Source organism: Rhea pennata, chromosome 2, assembly GCF_028389875.1.
Source record: "Rhea pennata isolate bPtePen1 chromosome 2, bPtePen1.pri, whole genome shotgun sequence".
NCBI classification, from domain to species: Eukaryota; Metazoa; Chordata; class Aves; order Rheiformes; family Rheidae; genus Rhea; species Rhea pennata.
This window is the reverse complement of record NC_084664.1, coordinates 135,016,540-135,039,681: the sequence shown is the minus strand read 5'-3', so window position 1 is coordinate 135,039,681 and position 23,142 is coordinate 135,016,540. Positions and strand designations below refer to the sequence as shown.

The 23,142-nt window shown below is 35.4% G+C and overlaps 1 protein-coding gene across 1 annotated transcript in view; it reads left to right on the top strand.

The window, feature by feature from the left end:
* Positions 1-23,142, top strand: part of ASXL3 (ASXL transcriptional regulator 3) — a 101,446-nt gene that overhangs the window by 28,872 nt on the left and 49,432 nt on the right. Inside the window, exons 4-6 of the mRNA XM_062570412.1 lie at positions 1,454-1,562; positions 2,910-3,021; positions 12,553-12,674. Coding sequence (XP_062426396.1) covers positions 1,454-1,562; positions 2,910-3,021; positions 12,553-12,674 — 343 coding nt within the window. The remainder of the gene's footprint in view (positions 1-1,453; positions 1,563-2,909; positions 3,022-12,552; positions 12,675-23,142) is intronic.

Sequence of the window (23,142 nt, the reverse complement as noted above, 5' to 3'; positions counted from 1 at the left end):
TAGAGAGGATTTCCTGTTCTGAGGACATTGTATAGCTGTTTAATTTTTACTGGAAGAACAATTATCACATTATCCATCTTGTCATTAAATTAATATAGGTGCATTATGAACAAATTCTGTTATAACATAGCTATTGAACTCAGCAGAAAATGTCTTTATATGGAAGGTGACAATTTAGCTCCAGTTTTTTTTTTTTTTAAAAAAAAATCAGTCTTGCAGTTTTCAAGGATTGGATGTTGTATTATGATCAATGCTTGAAACATTACTCCTTTATATATTTTCATGTTGCATAATACAGAACCGTAGTAACTGATGGACTTCTAAAGCCCTGATCCTGGTTTATAGTTGAATATATAATTAAGCCTGAAATTCTCAGCTACACAGTTAATTTAATGCACAGACATTGTTCCACTTAGCCACATAAAGAAATTCCACTTGGTTAAAGATAAACGCATTTGCAGGCTAAAGACCCCAGGGAAGAAGCACAGTTTCAGGTTCAGTCTCTGAGCACACTGTGTACTTTAGTCAGAAAAGAGGGGAAAAAGATATGATAGTACATCTATGAATCTTGTAGTTAAAATGTAGTTAAATTTCATTTTTAAATTATTATGAAATATGACAATTTTGTGAATACCTCCTTTGCCACCATTTCTAAGATGAACTTTTCAGAAAGATATAGGTTTATCTGGAAGCAAAATATTTGCTTCTTTTTCTGATGTGTACATGCATATATTGGAGAAAGATCTGTGTATAAATACTATTTTGTCCTAGTGAGTTTCTTTTTAAGTAGTCTCTTAACATGCATTCCACAACAGTATTACGTTTAATTACTACCTGGAATAGCTCAACCTTTTAATCCTAAAATAATTCTAATTAGAAAGTATAGTGATTTGTAGAAGGTATAAATGTGCTTGTATGTATAGTAATGCATGCTGTCCATGTTAGGAGAAGGCTTAACTATATATCACTTTTAATTTTACATCTATTCTTCTTCCTGGGCTCTTTATTATTCTTTTGTTGCCTTTCATCCTATGGGATGCAGCTGCCCTTGAACTTGGTACTGTTTTGATCATTCATGTGCAGCAGCCACATTGTCTGTAACATTTTAAAAATGAGGCGTCATGGTATTATTTACGAAGTAATTTCACATAAATATTTGGACTTTGGTTCTCTTAGAATGTGGAGCTGGTTGCTGTACGAAGAAAAGCATAATTATAATTCACAGACGTTTTGCCTCGAGCCTAGGGGACAGATGCATATGATTAAGTTTGAAACTGGCCTGTTATTGTAATGTAGATGTTTTCAGGGTTGAGAGAATTAAAAAAAAAAAAAAAAAAAAAAAAAAAAAAAAAGCCAGGCAAGTATGACTTTTAAAAAAATAGACCAAGGGAATGGTTTTACAAGAGGCATTCAATCTTGGACTGCTTTATTTTTGCACAATTTTATTTTTCAGTGGAACCTCTCCATTAGCTTGCCTGAATGCAATGCTTCATACTAACACTCGTGTAGGTGATGGAACATTCTTCAAAATCCCTGGGAAGTCGGGTCTCTATGCTCTCAAAGTAAGTTGAAATTTTGTGTATAGAAAGTACATAGAGCTATTAATCCACTTTATGAATGTCTCAATAGATATAAAGGTAAACAGATTAGATTCTTTGGAGAGGAAATGACCTGATAGTCCTTTTAACTGCTTTCAGATGTCTTATAAAAGGATTTATAATGAAAGTAAACATTGAGTGTTTTATCTTAGAAAGCGTATACATGTTCTTGAATTTGGCATTTGGTATAAAAAGCATGTTGTAGCTTAGCTAAAATGCCACATTTTCAGAGTTGTTAACAGAAAGGCCTTTGTTTTATGAGCAGTGAGCTCAAGAGGATCGCTGACTTTCTCGTTAAGTAATTGTACTAATGTTTGATTTTTGAATGGTGGAAAACTATTTGCAAGTGTAATATAAATCAGCTTTTATTTTATAGATTGCATTATTATTTTTGACTGGGAATATAACTGTAGTATAAGGATCTTGCCTACATGCTATTACTTTTATTTTTCCTCTTTTTTTCTTTTTTGTGTATATATATTTTTTTCTAATGGATAGAAAGAATATTTTTCTTTATATATGTAATCAAACGTAGAGTGGCTTCATAATAGGAATGGGAGAATGTGAAGCAGAGGTGAGAAACAATAAAGTGAGATTATATGTTTGGCAGTCTAAATGTAATCAATTAAAATTTTTGGTGGGGGGTAAGGATCTTTCAAAATTCATGACAGACAAATTACATGTAAGGGTTTAGAAACAATAAAAGCCATATACGTTTGCCTTCTATTAACACTAAATTTTACATTTGTGATTGAACTAATGCATTACAGAAGCTCCATTTTCTAATTTACTAAAACAAATGCTGCTGTTTTGCTTTAAATCTGGAGATATTCTTGGCAGCTGTCCATGTATTCACAATCACTCCCATGCTTGTGAGCTCCAGGTTGCTTCAGCTATTTGAATTCAGGAAACAGGCAAAGGCAAAAAGAGAAACATTAAAGGATTTGTGTTTTGCTGCAGCACTCTGGACATTCAGCTGGAAGGCTAGAATTTTTAACAGCCAAACAAACCTGTTTCTGTTATGAAAATTCTTTCATCTTTTTTTCTTTAATTTTATTAGACAGTTTTTAAATAAAGAGTATGTTGGGACTTCACAAAACAGCTTTTTTGTTTTTTGTCTGCAGGTTGTCTCATAAAGATCTATTTTGACTTTTTCCTCTGAAGTAACTCATTTACAAGTGTATTTTATTCTGTTTTTTGAAATGTAAGCATGCAATACACTGCAGTAATCTATTTTTGGAGATGTACCAGGATCATGATTGACTTTTTTTCTTTTTGATTTTAGTTTTCTTCTTTTTTTTTTAATTATAGAAAGAAGAATCAACATGCCCCGCTGATGGAACATTGGATTTAGGATGTGAATCAGAGTTAGATGGCACTGAAATGGCTGAGACAAACAATAATAATGGAGATGAAAATGGTGGTAGGTGTTGTTATTTCAACATCAGAAGAAATATGGGGGAGAAAAAGTATTATTTATCTAACATTTTCATGGTGTGATTTCTAAATTGTATAAATAATGTTTTGCACTCAGTGGAAATATTTTTGAACTATTTTGTATCTGTTTTGGCCTTGTAAAGAAATCTGGACCTGCAAGTGTCCTTATTTGACTTAGTTTTGTAGAAGACAATGAAGTACTGATACTGGGACTGCTTTTAGTTCATATTGTTCCAGGCCCCACAGCTAAGAAGTTGCTCTGCTGGTCTTCCAACTTGCAGTGGTTGAACAGACATTGATATCTGCTCACTGATTTCAGTGGTAATCTATGTGGGCATGTGGGTCCCTCAGTACTGTTTTGGCCATAGGACAGAAATTTGTATTTCTTTTTTTCAGGCACAAATTCTCTTGGGTGCCATGCCAGTATGAAGATATGCTGTGATATCAAAGTCTGTGTTCTTTTTTTCTGAAACAATGACAAAATGAAATATTGCAAGCATTTACAAATGACAACCTTAGAAATCAGATAGTTTTATTTTTGAGAGGTAATTATTACACATAAAGAAAACATAGTACTTAAATCACCTAAAATGACTTGCAAGTAATAGTGATTATTGTTGTTATTATTATTATTATTGATATACTGCTATAATGCTTATAAAGCAACTGCTTTATACCACAGTCAAACTTTCCAGGGTTATATACCACTGAAATAAACCTTTTCTTGTACCACTCTTCTATTCTGCCTACCCTCTTGGAAGCTGTCCCACTACTGGACTGTAGTCTACTGTTTTGGATCACTTTGTGTATAGTGAGAGGATGTCCTATTTATAACTAGGACATGAAAAGACCCAGTTCAGATCTGTTCTGCAGTTCTGCTACAGACTTCCTTTTTGATCTTGGATGACTTACTTAGCTTCTGTGCTATAGCTCTACAAGACTGATACTGCTATTTCAGTATTGCTCTCTAGCAGTGTTGAAAAATTACAAAATACCAGTGATCTCAGTAACAGAATTACCTATGATAGGTTGTTGTGAATCTAGTAGTGAAGCATATGAAGCCCAATGGAAATACAAAAGTCATGAATTATTAAATGATTCTGCTTCTCCATTTTATTTGATATGTTTTTGAGTTAAACAGGCTGTACACGTGTAGTGTTTTTATGCTTATGTAGTAGATGCTGTATGTATGATTGAATATATATATTTGTAGTTCTTTGCAAGTCTTCTCTGATACTCAAACAACTTGTTTGTGCAAGCTTCCTAAGTCAGAGGAAGAATCCATCAGTGAAAAGGAGTACAAATGCAGTTATAGATAGGAAAGTAGAAGTTGAAGTTACTAAATAAACAAAAATCAGCAAAAAAATGGTAATTATTTATGAATGTTAGGATGTCAATAAGGATGCTGGGCCAGAAGTATAAAATTGGTGAGTTTTGTTTGGATGAGGTTGCATGCTATTTTTGAATTTTACAGCGATGAAAAAAATATTCCAGCATTTATAGGGATATAAAAGAGCAACTTTTAAAATTAAGCATTTTTATATTATTTGGGATAGAGCAATAATTTGCACTTAGATTCCCTTTAAAGCTGAGAGTATTCCCTAGCATTTCATCTTTAACAAATCTTGGAAAACTGTGATATTTTTACCTTTTTGAAAAGAAAAAAATAAGATTTTTTATACATATATCATGCAATTGGTGTATTTAAAAAGAGTAAATGAGATCACAGTAGTGAGTTTATGTAACATATAAAGGCTGATGCTGGGTGTGATCAATACAGAATTGAAGATGACGTAGCTTGCATCTACCAACTGAAACAGAATATGATTTTGTCAAACATGTTTGGTAGTAGCATTTCTTGACGGTGAAAGTTTGATTGATAAAGGTAACTGTTGACATATATTTAGAATTCTGTAAGGCATTTGATTTGCAGTGCGTTATGCTTAGCTTAAAAATAGCACCATGCTCAATCAATGCACCTGGTTTTAAATGGATTAAAAACTACAAACTATTAGATCTGCAAAGGAGTAGGAATCATCATCCAAAGTAGGCATGTCTGTTGTTCTCTTGAGGAATGTGATTTGCCCCCTTTTCATTCAATATGCTTTTGAAAAGTATAAAATCCTTCCTGTTTAAATGTATTGACGAAGTAGCAAATAATAACGTTGAGAATTCTCTTGATTACCCTGGTAAATGATCACATTTGAACAACAAAAATTTGATTACAATTTAAAGAAAACAGATCATATGTGCAGTGTATGTATATATATTCAGTAAACTGAATCTGAAAAGCACTTAAGGATCACAGTGGAAAGTGAATTGAACATGAATGAGATGCTTTCACTAATTAGTTCAGTGCAATTCTTGGACTATAACTCTGCTAATATTGATTTAAGAATATAGGCACCATTTTTCCTTCGGGTATAGCATTAATTAAATGATTACTAGTGTATTGCATTCATTATAGCTATAAGAAAGAATTAAGAAAAATAGTTAAGGATTTAGAAAAGAGATATAAAAACTTCTAAATTAACAAAGAGCTCCCTTGCTCTGAGAAATTTAAGAGATCCAGGCTAGTTGGTGTACCAAAGATAAGGAGGTGACTTGATCAGTTTGTAAATACTTGAGAAAAGGCATTTCTATAGGAAATACTTGGTCTAGCAGATCAAATCTAACAAGATCTCCTATCAGGTTCGCTTTTCAGATTAAAACTTATTTTTTCACCCTCAAGAAAGTATTCTCCATCATAAAAATAACATTTGATTCAGAACAAGAATCGCTTCTCTGATTTGTGCTTTAGAAAAGGTCAGTATTTGAGACTGCTTCCTCTCAGCTTTAAAATCTGTAATACATATAAAGATGGACGTTGTTTGCACACTGTGTGCTTAATTGCTTCATTGATTGAATTTTTATTTGCTCTTGTTTGTACTCTGGTAGACTCTCGAAGTTCCAGCTCTGATGGAGGGATTAGATGTCAAGAGGAATTGTTCAGCAATGATCTAAAAAAGTATTGCTTTTAAGTTAGCTGGAAGCAGAGGATGAGACTGTAACAGATGAACTTCAGCAACAGCCTCGCTGTCTGTGGGCTCTGAATGATAGTCTTCAGCTTTCTGAGTAAAAAGTCCCAGCTGACAGTCAAACAGAGAAGAATTACATTATTCACCAGCAGGCACAACTGAACATTTATTAGCAAAATAATATAAAAATTCCTCATAGTTATAAACACTTGACTTGTTGAAAGCTGTTAATGCACACTAGTATTACTAAACTGATAACTGGAATACCCGTACCTTAGGATTTGGCAGATGCGGTACAGAAATCTGTCTTTTTTCACCTTCTTCCCAAACCATATGTTAAAGAAACTCTTCATGTTACAGTTGATCCTGTTTAGAATACGGTTTCTACAGAAGCTCAGTAACAGTCTTTTTATAAATTTAATTTCACTCAAAAACAGAGGTAGTATGTAAAGATGCAGTCAGTAAGAAAGGTATTAAAATCCCAATTACTCTTGTCTGGGGAAATGATGGCTATAAATCCTTTTGCCCATCAATAGGATGTTCTGTTGTCAAAAACACTGGTCCCCGGGGTTTCTGAAACCAGGGGTAATTCATCAGCTACGGAAAGCAGTTGATTAAAAATTGTCTTCACGCTAGCCAGTGGAATGTACAATGATCTAATTGTGGAGGAGGCAGCAACTCCTATTGCAGTGTGCCTTCCCTTCCCATCCCAATCCAAACATAGGTCGTGAAGTTTGCCCAAATATGAGTAATATAATTTCCCCTTGAGAAACTGTGGTTTCCAGCACTTCCTAAAACTGGAAGTTCTTCAGTTGCGAAAATGAAGCGGCCAAATTCATTTCTTATGCAGTTTTCTTAGAGGTAATAGACATAATGCGAGATGATAGAGGATCAGATTCATGCTGAATCCTGAAATTTTGCCTTTGTAACTGCTGTGCTTTTGAATTCCTTGTGCTTTTTGGACTAATAAGCCACTAGAATAAGTCCTGTAATGAGGAATGAATATTCACTATTGCTTGAAAGCTGAATCCACATTTAGATATCCAGTTCCTGTCCAAGAATAGAATTTCTAGCAGTTTGGGGAAACCTGGCATTCTTAGCATATTTTCTCTTGGATGTGATAGTGGATGATTCTGCTGAATGTGTGTGGTGTACACGGCAACATCTGTATGCATGATAGGTTCTTCTTAAGCAGAAGCAGGTGGTAGAGTTGCCTGAACGTCTTGAGTCCTGGCTAACACATCAGAAGGAGAGACTTAGCTTTTGTTTTTTTCTTTTCTTTTTCCCATCACGCTGCAAATATCTATGAAATAAACATACTGTAGCCAAGATCAAGTTTAATTTCCATTTGTTTCATTGCTACTGAAGGGTAGTAATAAGCATGAGGAGATACTATAGAGCTTGAGGGAAGAGATCCTTCTCATCTGCTATTTTTGCTGTACAGTAATGGGGCCTAAGGAATTGGTGGCTTAGTGATGATAGATGATATTTTAGTGGAAAATGTTGACTTCTTTTGGCATAAGGAGTCACGGTTTTCCAGTTTGTTTGGGCTCAAAAGTACACTGAGGGTATGATGTGATTCAGTAGGAGCTACCATCCTGGTGATGTATTTGATGTCTTTTCCCCTAAATACAATTGAATGTTACTTGTCATTTCACAGTGCTAGTATTTACTTTCAAAAAGAATATCACAGTCACAATATTGCCCTTGATATGTGCGTCTGTTTTTGCGTTGCATTGGTGAACTTGTACAATTAACTAGCTCCCCAACTGGTTTTAGTTTTCAAAAGCTGATGGCAACAGTCAAGTTCTGAATTGTTTGGAATTTGCAAGTTGGGCCCTAGAGATCAAAGAGTGATTTAAGTGAATTACTTGGTACATCTGTGTTGGCAAACCATGACCATTTATGTCAATATAAGTATAGATCGGTGTCACCCAGAGAAAATACTGAATTTTATGGATATTTTAGAGAGAAATTTTGTATGTATGTTTTCCTAAGGCAGTTCTCTGTGTAGTTTCATACCTCGAGTGTGCATACATTTTATGCTTGAGATGCACTATAGTCTTTAGCATATGGTAACAATATTAATTTGTGTTTTGTAATGTGGCCATTAGTAAACAATGCTTCTATTCTGCTGTGGTTTCTGTAACAAAGAAGGAAGTGAACTGCTGTTGATTTTACTCGTTTGATTTTAAATCAATATGGTCTGGCTGAAATCAGAATTAATCGTGCTATTTATTTTGGGAAAATAATCTCCTTAAAGCACTCCAGGAGCTTTTCTGTCTGTCTAGTTACATATATCTGTTTATTCCTAATAACTTGCAGTGAGACAGAATAATTTTAAGTTATATTCCTATAAAAATTATTTCTTTGGATAAACGTGTTTTAATATATTCTGCATAACCTCTTTTTTGGGAGGTGAAGGTAAAAACTAATATAAAATTACTGAGATATGCTATACAATTCAAAACTAAAAGATACCTTTGCTGATTTTTTATAAATCATAGTTTTCTGCAAAAATTACCAATACTAGTCTTGGGAAAATCGGCAACAGAGAAGGTGCTTTTTTAAAAGAAGGTTGGCAAAGATGTTTTTATCGTGCTCATTTTGCCAAGTAATTTTAATTCTATGATTCATGTTAACACTTTCTAAAAACTCACTAAGGAGGTCTTATCTTCAGAAATCCAGCTGCTCTTCTAGCTCATAACCTAACACTTTATGGTTTAATAGTTCCTTTTTCTTTTATTCCTTCACTGAGTTCTGGCCCTTGGAGAAGTTGATTTAAAGAATGGTGCTAGTTGTTCTCCACTAAATGGAGTTGCTTCCTGTAAGTTTAATATAGCTCTCATTCTCTTTTTCTACCATGGCGATAATAGTAAGTCCTCTTATTTGTTACCCAAGTATTTTTCCTTAATCTGTTGCGTTCTTTCGGAGTTCTTTTCCTCCTTAGCATTCAGTTTATTTTTTTGCACTGGTTTCTGATTAACATCTTCAAGAGGACAAGAATCTGATAAAATTTGTGCATGTTCAGTGCTCATGCTTCCAGCTTTCCAAAGTTGTGCATGTGTACCAAGACCATTAATTCTTCTGGAATTTGTTTTCTTATTGCTATGTTCTTTGTTTTTTTGTAGTAGAACTGCCTATTCCACATGCCTTGGGTTTTTTTCACAAGGACCATCAATGTTCCCTTCAAACACTGACACATTTGTCTGTCATAATTTTCCTTATTTCATTTTTGTCTCGTTCAGAGGAAAGCAGTTGGACCCTATCCATATAAATGAACAAATAAATAAAATACAATTTTCTATGGTCATAGTCATTGTAGAATACTGAGATTTTGATTTAACAGGATAGATCAATTTAAATCACTAAGAAAAAAAAAGCTTGCTTTAAGACATAAATCTATTTGTTATTTTGAATTTATATTTAATTTCCTAAAGAAATATTGATTCATATTGTTTTGTAAACAATACATATTTTTATTTGCCACTAAATAAAGCCTGTATATCAATTTTGGTATTTCTTTTTGCTAACAAGAGAATGGCCTGTAACTAGCCTCTTAACCAATTATGTAAGTTAACATAATGTATTCACATTTTTAATGTTTGTATCTGGTATTGTTGAAAAATAGTGGTGTAGCATATTTACTAGATGGTTAGGTTTGTACCTGTGATTGAAATGGGAATTTAATTGAAACATAGAAATACCAGTATTTAAAATATCTTCTTACTATTTTAAGCTACAAGATATATGAAGGAATATATTTATTATGAACAAAATATTTTTTAAAGCAAATATAATTTTTCATTAATAAATGAAACTGATTTTCTCTAATCACGATGTCCTTTAGAATTTTTAAGCAGTAGATTTCAGCCTCATGTACCTATTTCTTTAATCACAAGCAACAGGAAGATGCAAGACATTTTGTCCTTCACTTGCTATTTTTTTTCAAAACTCTAAATGAACATTGGTTGCGCTAAACTGAACCAGTTTACAGTGTTACTCCTCCTGTACTTGCAGAAGCGATTACATTATGGATAGCTGCTTTATTATTTCAGCAGGTTTTAGTTCCAGTTGCTTCACCAATTAGATCGATCCCTTTTCCTTGGTTTAACTTCTTTGTCAAATTTTAATGAAACAGACGCAAAAGAAACCAAAACACTGATAATATTATTTCTATTTAATATCAAAGTAATGATCGAAAGAAACGGTATAGCCTGGAACATGTCATAATTTCACATTTAAATTTAAGGGTTTATTATTGAAAGAAAAATGAATGCAAGCACAAATTAATGTAAAACTATTTTTATTTTCATTCCTGTGTTATTTCTGAGTTTGACATTAACATTTACAGTGTTGAACATCATCAGTTAGTATTACCCTACCTCTCTCCATGACAAACCTTATCACAACAGTGAATAGGGGAGACTTTGGAGTAATGCCTTAAAACAGAGCCATGAAAATCAGAATTTCCCATTTGAAAAAGAAGGTTATAGGAGTCCCAGTCATCCTGGAGAGCAGAAATACATTCTTCTTGACAGCTCATGTTGTAACTTGTCTTAGGAAGGACAGTTAACCATGTAATAGTTTCCAATCTTTAGCCATTTTTAAATTTGTTCTCTTCTAGTCTCCTTGGCTTTGGGCTTTGTGTGCTCAAAATAGTTCTGCTTTTCTTTCGGTTCTTTGACTCTCAGACTATGCCAGAAAACAGTAAAAAAAAAAATCTCTTTAAAAGAAGAGATAAAATAGAAGCTGGGTAATTTAGAATGTTAAGTTTTTATTTTGGTGTAGGTGTTTTTGATCTCAGGAGCTTAGCTATTGCAGTGATTTAGAATATATAAACTAGATACTGTTTGTCTTCTGCTGACACTTTATTGGTCCTTTAAGATGTCTTTTTTGATAGTGAGTTTTACTTGTCATATGGAAAAGACTGTTCCAAACCAGGTGATAGTGCAAGCTCAGAACCTCTTTTATATTTCAGCCTCTATTTTGTCTATTTTGACAAAACCTTTGAATGTCAGGGAAAAAAGTGACGAATGTTTTTATAAATTGTGTGACAAAACTGGCTTTGTCTTATCTACTGATGAAAATTCTTAATCTAATCTGAGAATTATGTTGACACAATGCATTGTGAGGTAGAGATTGATGATTTATTCTTTCAACGTGGAAACAAAGATTTAATATGTTATCATGTGCATCTTTTGCTGGCCCTTAGTTATTGACAGTTAAATTGTCTCACAAATACAAAGAAAAAGCCATTAAAATATTTATTCTGTGAAGCACTTCTGAAAACAAAAGAATCTGAATGGTCTTTCAGTTGTCTGCTCATCTGATTGCAGGATGGGAGGAGAAAAAGAGGCAAACAGAAACATAGAGCTGAAATTATTTTTGGCACATGTCTGTGCAACTTGCTTTGAGATTCTTCAAACTGCTTTGAGATAGATGTGTTAACTATAGCAAATCCTCGAAAACCATATACAGTTACATAGCATTTTAAGGAAAGTGTGTCAACATGCAAAACAGCTTTGAGCAGTGTACTGGAAGACAGGTTTGGATTGAGTCAGCAGAAAAGAACGGGTGAAAACTGTGCAATATTTGGATCCATGTTAATGCTATTTTAGCTTGACTGTCTTAAAACTCTAGTAAGAATAATAATAATAAAAGGCTTTAGGGGTGGAAAGATTTTTACAGTCTTTTTACAGTCTTTTTAGTCAAGCTTGATGACTACTAAGATTAATAGGATCCTGCAGCTATTTTCATAGGTTTATATCTATTAAATAAAGCTGTGCTTTTAAAAGCAATTAATCACATTTCCTTTCATTTTTCATCAAGAGACTTTCTCGGATAACATGTATTCACGAGGGTGTTTAAAGCAAGTACTGTAGTATTTACTCATTAAAACATGTATTATTGAAAAGGCTGACAAATAGCAGTGTATAGTGCCTGAGACCAGGATTCCTCTTTGCAGGCTATTCCAGTCCACCGGTTAAACAGGAGAGTGTGTGTTCTTAGTTTTACCAAGAAGTGCTTATAAAATAGATTAGTCTGACTCCAAAGAAGCCATTACAATCTGCTACAATGTTACATATTTATAAATATTTGTGCAACACAGGTCATCAGTGTCTCTTATATAAATACACCTTTAGACACATAATAATCCATTTAAAATGTCATGAGGAGGAAGATAATTTTTGTCTAGCTTCTGTGTGAAAACCACAGATAATCTATTTCAGTTACCTTTCAGGACCTGAAAGGCAAAATCTGCAAGGCCCCCAGAACTGCACGGAAAGGGTCTGATGAGGTGCAATATTTGTGAAGCAATGCATTTATTTAGAACATGGCTAGTTTCTCAGCTCATTTGCACCTCAGGATTAGTTGAATTTCTTAGAGCTAGTTTTTTGTTTTCCAGGTGCTGAGCATTTTTCTTTGTTCAGGACTCTCCAAGATATATAGGAAAGATAATCCCATAACAGTATTCTTTTTTTTTTCTTTTTATAAAGTTTGCCCAAAGCAGCCATCTGAAGAAATGTCTTCCAATCGTGATTTGAGCCTTACTAATGCACCGGTGCAAAGCAAGCTAGTATCTTCCTTCCAGCAGCACACAAAGAAAGCACTTAAACAGGTAAGCTTGTGTTGACTGATAATGAGTTGGCTTTTCATTGCCATGTGTCCCATATTATATGAACAAGAATTCAGCAGGATTTCAAGGTGTTTCTGTTTTTTTTTTTTTTTTACTGATAGTACAGTCCTGCCATTTACTGTATTTTTGAGGGGTTTTTTTAAATGTTTTTCAAGTAAGCAGAATTGTTTCTGTTGCCACATCCTCAATTTTCTAATGTAAGCATTCGTGTTGGAAATTTTAAGTTAGGCTAAAAAAAGAATAAGAATTTTGGAAGAAATACAGTTAGGTAAGATTCTGGGTATGTTTGCTGTTCAGTTTTTCTGTGTGATCTGTTCAGTAAAATGTTTTTACGCACCATAGCTGACACTGCAGTGTATAAACCGGAGGCAGAGAGGAGGGGAAGTGGAGGAGGAAGGAGAGGGCGAGGTTGAGTGAGCTATGATTTTAAATGGTTTAGGTTACACAATAAATAGTAAAGCCTGGCAAAAATACCTTAAGAATTCCAACTCAGATACTACCTGAAAGCATAACAATGTGAAAACTATATTTCTAACAGTACCAGATTAGCTCAGTTTACAGCAGATGAAAAAAGCTAAAAAACAGTCATTCTAAAAAAAATCTGCCACCTCTCAATTTTCAATATGTAGAAATTATTTCAGACTTACAAAGACTGTGAAAAATGACATGCAACTTTTCTAAAATTTTTGTATAATGAGATGATGTTGCTTTAATTTTTCTCCTAACTGTTCTCTTGAGTATGTTTAACTGATGTATAGTATTACACAGGGTATGTTACTGCAGAGTTGTTGAATTAGGCTTCAGTTAAGCAGAGCCTGTCCACATCTCTTTGTCAAAACATTTAAGTATTTATGCTTAATTTTTCATGTAGTTTGAGTTTAAATGTACTAAAATTAATAGACCTCAATCATTCACATAACCTTATCTTATACTTAGAGGCTTTGAGGACTGGGGAGAACTGTTAAATTAGGGTTTCGGGTCTGTTTAGTCAGGAAACTGAGCAGTGAGCAAAAAGCAGCTCACTGTGTGGATGGTTGTGAAAAAGATGTGCAACTTTTTAGAAACTTTTTCTTCTATGTGCATCTTTTGTACTATGTGAGCTTTCTTGGGGGGGGAGGGAGCAGGGGAAGGGAGGAGGGAAAAAAACAAAACCACTTAAGTTTGAACTTGTATAAACTGTTTAAACTCTTAAGACTTATCATTTGTCACTTAGCAGCTGTATAGCACAGAGAATAATTAAAAAATGGCAAACTAATCAAAGTAGCTTAATTAATATACAAAGTCATAACAATGATGGGAATCTGAAAACATTCCCTAGGGCAGTAGGGTTAGATGAACATCAGAGAATTAAGTAATCAATATTAAGAAATCAGTTATAATTAAGTAGATGGTAATTAGATATTGTACTTCCGGTTATGACATTATTATTACAGCTCTCAGTAAAACGTTTTTTCTGTGAACAATATTTTGTAAATGGATATTTGTATCACAGAGTAGTATGAATGCATTTATTATTCATTTAATAATATTGCAATATAATAATATAGAGATAAATAACAATAGTGTTTGATAATAATATAATAACAATATAATGATGTTATTATGCACGTTGCAGATTTGAGTTGGTATTGTAAGTCTTGTAGCAAAGGTGAATAGATTTTAACAGTGATTTCATTTATAAAATTACTGTTGGAATTTTATTCTTCATTCCACTCTCCAGTCTTTCTATTGCTTTTATGGATACACAATACATGAGATTTGTATAAAGAAGAGCCTGTAGTACTTGAATACACAAAAAGGTTTAAACAGTTGTATGCAGTACTCCTCCAAGTGATACTAACTTACTGGTTCTGTTCTAAAGTAACAGAAGATGAGCCACAATCATGCTCTCGGCAACAAATGTTTACACTGTATAAATGTGTGTATATTGTATGTATGTCATAATGGGCTCCTCCTGTTATGCTATTGTTTTTTTTTTTCTATTACTAAACAACTCTCACAGATTGAAGACTTATAGTCTTTCAACCGTTCTTCTATTCAATTTATTTAAAAACAGTAACTTCATCTAATTAACTTGATCTTGTGTGTATTTGTCTTTTAATCCATTAAAATTAAAATGAGAGGCAAGTTGATAGTGTGAAGATCTGAGATTGAAGAGCTGAGCTAGAATGAGAAGATTTTCTCTGGTGTTTATGTGATTTGTTAACTCTAGTTATATGTCATTCTATTTAAAATATTACATGCTGGATTTATGTGTGGTTTGAGTTTTAAAAAATTCTAGAGGTATTTCTGAGTTTAGATCAAAAGGCAAAGGATAATCTCACATTTTCCTTTAATAATCCAGGTTTTTAGGTGTTCTCATGAAGCAAATTGGTCACAATGTTGCATTTCTTGAGCTGAGCTTAGACAAAAGGGTGTTTTCTGAGCCCTGGCTCTTGGTCTTGACTTTTCTCAGGTGGCACTGGGACTGGGGTACTCTGCAAGGCCTGGGGGGGAAGGGGCGGTTGCCATTCCAGGGGACTCTCAAAAGCTCTGTGTCACAGTTCAGACCACTTCTCCTCACCTTTCAAAGGCAGGCTGCTGTTTTAGTCTGGGAACTTTCTAGTCTCACCACCTTCCCTAGTGTCCCTGTTGAGCACAAAGGTTTTGAGCATTTCATCACTGAAGATATTTCATTTTTCATTTTTGAGGGAGTTTCAGTTTTACTCTTCAATAGTATCTGAGTGTAAAGTACAACAAGTATCTCCCATTTGTGAGTGTTTAGACAGAAAAGTCTATGCTGTACCTTTTATGCTTGGCTATCTAATGGTAGATTTGAAATATTTCTGTTTCCCTTTTGCTTTTGGGAGTGAGTGGATATGTGTCCCCAGCTATTTCTTATCCAGTACTTTGGGAAAGAGGTATATGGCATGCTGTCACTCCCATCAGTACTGATCAGTTCCATACTGGTTTGCCTCATTTTCACACTTGAAAGTTTTGACATGTAGACCCATGTAAGGACATCTTCCCAGGAAAGTACTGAACTACACCTGCGTCTGCTAGCAGTCGTACATGGTCACAGTCTTGTGTGAATTATTGTTGCTCTGGACAAGGCTAACTCAAGTATGGAAATCAAGTCATGGCATAGTATCTACCCTGCCCTTCTCTGGTCAATTTCTGTTCCATTGACTTGAGGTGATACTTTTTTTTGGAAGTCTTCTCTATGTACAGATTGGGCTGTATCTATCAAGATGTTCTTGGAAGACATTCTTGTTTCTCAGAAGAAATGATTATACCTGCAAACTGGCCTCATGTAGGTAACACTGAGCATGTGTGAAAATCCAGGACCTTGAGGTGGTATTAGTGCCTGGTGGACTCTGATAGCCGAGTATAGGAGCATCTTGTCCATCAGTGTACCAGTTGTTTCCTGGGGCAGTGCCAAGAAAGAAAAACAACTTGAAGATGCAATGTAACGATGTCTGGGATGATAGTAGACCTTCCAGACATGGAAGAAAAGCCTGCCTCACTTTTGGCACTTGGAATCAGCACCAAGATGGGTACCCATAAATATTCTTTTGAGAGAAGAGAAGGACACTTCCATTCAGACTCAGAATCTGAATACAGACCAGGACATGTCTGAGACTGTGCTGGGCATCCAGATCTCTTTGTAGAGACAGAAACTCCAGAGACAGCAGCCAAGTGGGTTTGGGAGGAGAGAAGCTCAGGAAATAAGGGAATCTACACAAGGTATGTTATTGCTGCTGTTTTGTTTTGTTTTTTTCCTATTTTGGGCTTTGTCTGCATGCTTGGTGGCTGGGTTCATATATGTGCCACTATTTTATTCATAAAGTGGGTAGATGCAGTCTTTCATGGACAAGGAGGGCACCCATGCATACGATTTGTTCATGTAGCAGAAGTGGCAACTTCATGCCCCTTTTTTTCAGTGGAAGCTGCAAAAACCCACACAGTAAGAGACCTATAGGCAAGTTATACTTTGACTGATGTGTTGATTTTGAATTACAGGACACTAGATCTGTACAGCTCCATAAGCATTTCAGGCTGACTTTATAGCACAACCATGATTATTAGAAACCAGCCTACAAGATGAAGGTGCAGAAGGTTAAATTTCAGAGCAGAGTGGCAAACAGTGTAATTTAGCACTAACATGCCCAAATTTGCAGGACTAGTTTGTCAAGGATTTGTTTGCTTGCTTTTTAAGGCCAAAGCTGTCGTGAGTGCCTGCGTCAGCACTGAAGGTAGAATCCTGAACTCCCTTGATGCTGGCGTGGATTTGCTTTCCTTTCTTCAGCTCACATGCACTGCTTCTCTTGCTATGAGAGAAGAACAAGAGCAAACCCACCAGTCTTTCTGTTCCCCCCCCCCCACACTCATTCTGTTAGGACTTCTTCCCATCACTACAATCAGATGCGAGTTATCTTGAAACACTTTGCTGTCCATAGTAATCCATTGCTTATTTGCAGTGTAGTTTCTGTCCTTTTGACTCCAGCAAGGAACTACTCACTCATATATTGTGATATAAGTATCCTGTGTGCCAGCCCTCCTTTCCCTTCTCTTCTGCCAAAGAAATAAAGGTGACAGATCGTGATGATTATGTCCTTATCACTTACAGCTTGAGCACAGGGTGTCTTCCTGAAAGACTTTGAAATTCCAGTATGAACTAAGAGGTATTTCTTGTACTGAGTTCCTTGGTGTAGAGAGTTTGATTATCTCAGTGTCTCTGTTAACCATTTTCTTATGTTTCATTTCAGATACTACAAGTTTACCAAGTCTATAGTCAGAGAATTGCGGCTCTCTAGCTGAAGACTTCAGTTGGACATCTGGCAACATAACTGATGATTTTTGACAATTTTTCCTGTCAGCAAATGGAAAACAAGAAAGGCATGTTGCTTTTTGATTTCTAGAGAGACATGGGAAGAGACAATGGAATTTACAAGATACATTCAGGAAAATGGAAGTTTGAAGATGATAAACTAAACTGATTTTCTGATTGCCAAGACAAGTCTAGGCTAAAGGACAGAGAAACCATGCCAAGGAGACTACATAATATTGAAAAGAAGCTGGAAGAGCAAGAGTTCCCGCAGGAGCTCTTCAGGGAGTACTTGAATAGTCCGAAGGCAGGCTGCACGGTATGTCCCTCTAAGGGTCCCTATGCATGGGCAGCACATACCAGCTGCTCAACACAGTGCTTTGGTAAGACTCAAGACAATATTTATGGGACTTTCTTCTGGGTCATCTCCATGGTCCTCAGAGAAGCCCTTGTTTGTGCTGGAAAGAAAAGGGGCAGGAATCCGCCTGATCCCTATATTCTTTCTTTGTGTATTGTTTTTTAATAATTAACTGTCAGTTACTGGGGGGGTCTGTTTGTTTGTTTTCCCTCTGGGGTTGTTTGCATAACATGCTTTTTTGCAGTTGTCCTGCATGTTTTCTGTTCTAATAAACATGGGTTTCAGAATTTCTTACTCTGAGAAATAACTAAGAAACTTTTTTTAACGACTTCAGAACACTGCTGTGTTGAAACATAGATGCCCCTTAGCTTCACTTTAGGGCGGTGTCCCTCACCTAAAATGTATCCTGGCATGAACGTTACTTTTGGTTGAATATGCCATCTTTAGATAGTGGAATCTTCTTCCCAAACAGGGATTGAAAGATCTTTCTCTTAGTTCTGTTATGTAGATGCTGTTGCTGGTTCAAAGTCTCAGACATTCAAGTTGATGGTAGTGGTCTACTTCTAAACATTACACTTGTCTGATAATATTTCTCTTGAAGTAACTACTTAAGATGGATTGGTTGTTACTGTTGTATTAATGACACATATCATCACTGTAGATGAGAACCCCATTTTGCTGGGCTCTTCATAGTGGTCAGTCTTTTTGCATTATGTTACAAAGTGATTTTTCCGTGTTCTAGCAGTGCGTCTCTAAGTGACTGTCTTCTTCTGGACCATGTGAAAGTCTAGGTTTTGATCTGAGTAGTCCATAGCCTGTAAAATTATACCCAGGTGAAAATGAATTTTACTTCAATTTTGAAGTGTTTCCTAGAAATGGCTGCCATTTTTAGAGAAAGGCAGGAGTTGAAATAGCTCATAGCGATTCAGGGCTCTATGAAGCCCCCTACAAAATGCTGACAAGCAGTTGCCTGAGAATGTGGTTCTGGGAACTGTTGGGTAGGTCTCCAGAGGGCCGTCTACAGGGTGTATAAGCATGTGGCAGAACTCCAGCTGAAACAGGATTTCTGGCATAGGAGCAGTACACTCTGACTACTTACACTGGTGCAATATTAATTCATGCCATGTTTTCTGAACGATGGGATTTTTTTTTGCTGGAGAATGGTAATCTAGTGTTGTAGCTCCCCTGTAGACTTTGCAACCTGTGCAGAGTGTGCTTGCAAATTTGACTTAAAGGAAAACATTGATTACTGTCTTAAGATTTTATATTGGCATTACTATCTTTATTTTTAGTTTGTTTTAAGTGTGTTTTAAACTGAGAAACAGATTTCCGCATAAAAGCACTTTTCAAATGATTGATATTATTAGTTTAATGCTGTGCAAACAATTTAAAAACAAAAAGCTCTTCTCTTTTTTGGAAAAAAAAAAGTATCACTGAGTCAATGCATATGCAATCTTCATTCCCATTCACGTGCAAGTCTGAGCAGGAGTTTTCTTGTCTTTCTCTCTTGTTTCTACTATTGAGAAAGCAACAAAAAGGTTTATAGCATTTATAGTAATCTGCAGCAGTTGTAGCTGTGAATGCACTGCTGTACGCCCTATAGAAGATGGTGCTGACTTGCAGGTGCACAGACACTCACATAAATTCACATGCTCTTTATGTCCATCTGTACCAAAAATATCAAGTACTTTATGTTGGTTAATACAAAGACAAATGTTCAGTTGTTCATATATACTGTAGTTACATTTAAACAGCCTGACCACTGATGAGGCTGCATTTTGTCACCCAGAGAACAAGTATGTGTCAAAAAAATATCTTTGTTCCAAAAATATAAATAGATGTGTCACAGGGTAAGGGAGTGACATGGACAAGAATAGGCATGTATTTTAAAAGTTATCTAACAAAGTTTAAAAATACAACCTAGATTTCCAAACTTCCATCTTGGTATTCTAGCACTAGATTATTCTTGATCTCCAAATTTTCAGTTTTATACATGTGGCACCAATACTGTGCGTTTGATCCACAAGTCTGACTGAAAGTAAATTAAGTGGTTCTATGCTTTGGAAATGGTACTTTGTGTTTTGCAGTTGTTCCCATGAGAGGTCTTTATTACTGTGTTAATCTTACATTTGCATGTTTACAACTGAGTATTTTTAATGTATGTTAAATATAAGAAGTGGTGGCATCCTGAGAATAATGTGTTTGTTCTTCATGATTTGTAGTGCTTACTCTTTTGTTTTAACTGCTCAATATACCCATGAAACAGGTTGCCACTGAGATTGTAATTTAATAGAGACGTGGGAATTAAAGCCTTCCTTAATTTTGCTAGCAAAATGAGGGTGAAAAAGAGGACAAAGACTGAATTTTATGATGGTGTTAAATGAATCAGTGATAAACTATAAATCTGTTTCATCTCTGCCAATTCAAGATCCATGACCATAATGTAGAGTTGTTATTTATTTTGTGCAATAGACTTTTCTCAGTGTATCATAGATCTTGTTTTTCACATGGCAGAACAGAAGAATTCCGTAGCTTTACATTTCTGATCCATAATGTGTGAAATTTCAAAGGTTATGTTTCATGATATGAGTTTCAGAATTTGACATTTATGGAACAAATAGAAATCTGGGACGATGTTGCCGAATGCAACCAAGTGTTACATATCTTTGTTGCTAATAACTTAATTTTTAACATTCAAGCATGTCATGCATTTAAACTCAAATGAAAGTGGTTTTCTACGTTAATGGTTTGTCTGTATGCTGCATTGTTTCATTATGAAATGAAAAGATGTGGGAAAAGAAAAATAATTAAAAAGAAATCCTGCACAGCAGTAAGATAAGAACATAGAGCTTGACATTTTGCTTTGGGGGCTTAGACAGAATCTAATGCATTATTTTGGGCATGTGTTTTTTCCCCTTTTCTCAGTTACCTTTTAGTTTATATTGCTTTTTTTATTCTACTTCAAGGCAGATCTTTTTTTTATTCTTAATGAAGAGAGTCTGCCATTTTACCACATCAGTGAAAAAAAAAATGTCTTTCCTATGTTGAAGTCAACTAAATATGAAAGGACTGTTCTGAAGAACAGACAATGGCACTCATGAAACCCCAGCAGACTGTTGCACAATGGGGACATAAACTCTCCCCAAAAGAGGAGAGACTTGCCCTTATGACCTCTTCTTAAAAATCAGCTTGGAATTAGAATATTACTGCTAATGCATCTTTTTTCTTTTGCCGTATATCCTCAGAGTTTGTCTCTTCTTAATACTCATATTTTTGTGTTAGTTTGAGTTCTTTGGATGCAAATGGGTTGGTGATAGGTTACTTACTGTTTTCAGCAATAAAAATAATTCCTTTAAACAAATTAATTATGCCAGACCCTGTATAATGACCATGGCAATGTTATTCAACAGATGGTCACAGATTCTGTTTTATGAATAGGAATGTTGGGAGTTTTTCATGTTCATTATGTACAAGAGATTCACAGATGTACTTTGAGAATTTGCTTGTGAAAAGCTGGACGTAAGTAATTTTAAGAAAATTTTAATGTTTAACTTGCATGCCACATGAACTTTCATTTTCTTTCACTCCCTTATTTATGTGCTGTGCAGACAGAACGGTAGTAATGTTTTACAGATTACTTTAACAGTGATCAGTTCTTCTAGGAATTTACAGCTTGCAGCTTTTTTTTAACTTAAGCATTTACCACAAAGTAATTGAATACATTTGAGAAATAATCATAGAAGTTCATCTTGTTTAAGAAAAAATACATTTTATGGAAGCTATTATACATGCTATATATATTTCTATCTTGCTTTACATAGCAAAAATGATTACGATATGGCAGAAACATTGGCTTTTTCTTGCAGATCCATAGGCAGCCCATATAGGAGGTTGTATATCTAAATATGCATGAGATGCAATAGATTGTGTCTGTAAAAGATGCAGATGTAGTTTTGTGTTAGTTACTGTCTCTGTATCCACAATGAGACCCAGAACTGTTTTTCTTTGGAATAAGTTATCAAATTTCTCATTTTCTTCAGTGCTTATTACAAGTTTGACTCATCTACTTTGTGTTTATTCCTTTCACCCAAAGAGCTAAACCTAGAGATTTATCTGATAATGGTGACTAGGAAAGTACTAAATTAGCTTGGTACACTAAAACCTCAGTACAGCAGAGCATTAAGTGTGTGTTTCACTTTGAGTAATCCCATTGACTTTCAAGCTAAGCAGAATTAATCTTGGGCTACAAGATTCTTGTCTCATCCTACAGTAGTCTTGTATCCTAAAATTAATACCCCTCAGGCTAAGTGCAGAGGAGTTATATATTCCTCCACAGCAGCAACTGCTCACAGTGCCCTTGGTTTATACTTAACTCCTTCTAGTGTTTGACTTTGCTAGAAACTGGACTTCAGTCTGCAATTTCTTGGTTGCTCCTAGTGTTTTCTTGCAGAGACTTGTCTATCCTAGATTGTAGACTTGCAACTTTGAATTAGAGTTATAAAAATGCAATGGTGATTAGCTGGAAACAGTATCTCCCATTGGAGAGGGTGAGTCAGCAAAATCGCAGCCTTCTCTACGCTACATATCAGGGGTTAGACTATTTAATTGATATTTCAATACCCTTCTCCCCGGCCTCATGTCTTTCCTTTGATAAAAAGATGGAGGGGCACAGGGAAGATTATTTGTCTATTTGCTGGACACAGCATGTTTTATTGGCACTTTGTGTTAAAACTTGGGCATAGTTTTCAATGCCACGTTGTTTTAAAAAGTGTTCGTCCTCAGCCTGTCTTTTTGCTCTCCACATGTATGCATCCTTCCTATCAGTCGGAGTCATGCTGTACAAGCTGAATTTTGCACCAAACACTGGGGCCCGCATGGTGATCTGCTCCTTGTGTTGTTGCAAAAATGGAGATGGGCAGAGGGACCAGCAGTGGAATAATGACTGTTAGGAAAAAAAAAAGAAAGAAAGAAACAGAAAGAAACCTTCAAAGCAAAAGTGTGTCCAAGGGGAATGTCCTCTTTAGGGTTGATTCTTGCATATTGAGGTGCTTACCCTATTGCTGAGCCTGTCTAGCTCAGGGGTGGACTGTGCCACCAAGTAAATCATTCTAGTAGCAGTGTTCTCCAGCTTCCGGCAATTTTCCCTGATTTGTGGCTCTGAGCATTTGTTGTGGCAGCAGTGGGATGAGCGTTCATGTCCAGGAGAGCCACACTACGTAGCGTTACTGCTCTGTGGGCATCGTGTGCCCTGGGCTTCCTGAAAGTGCCAGATCTGTTATGCCCGT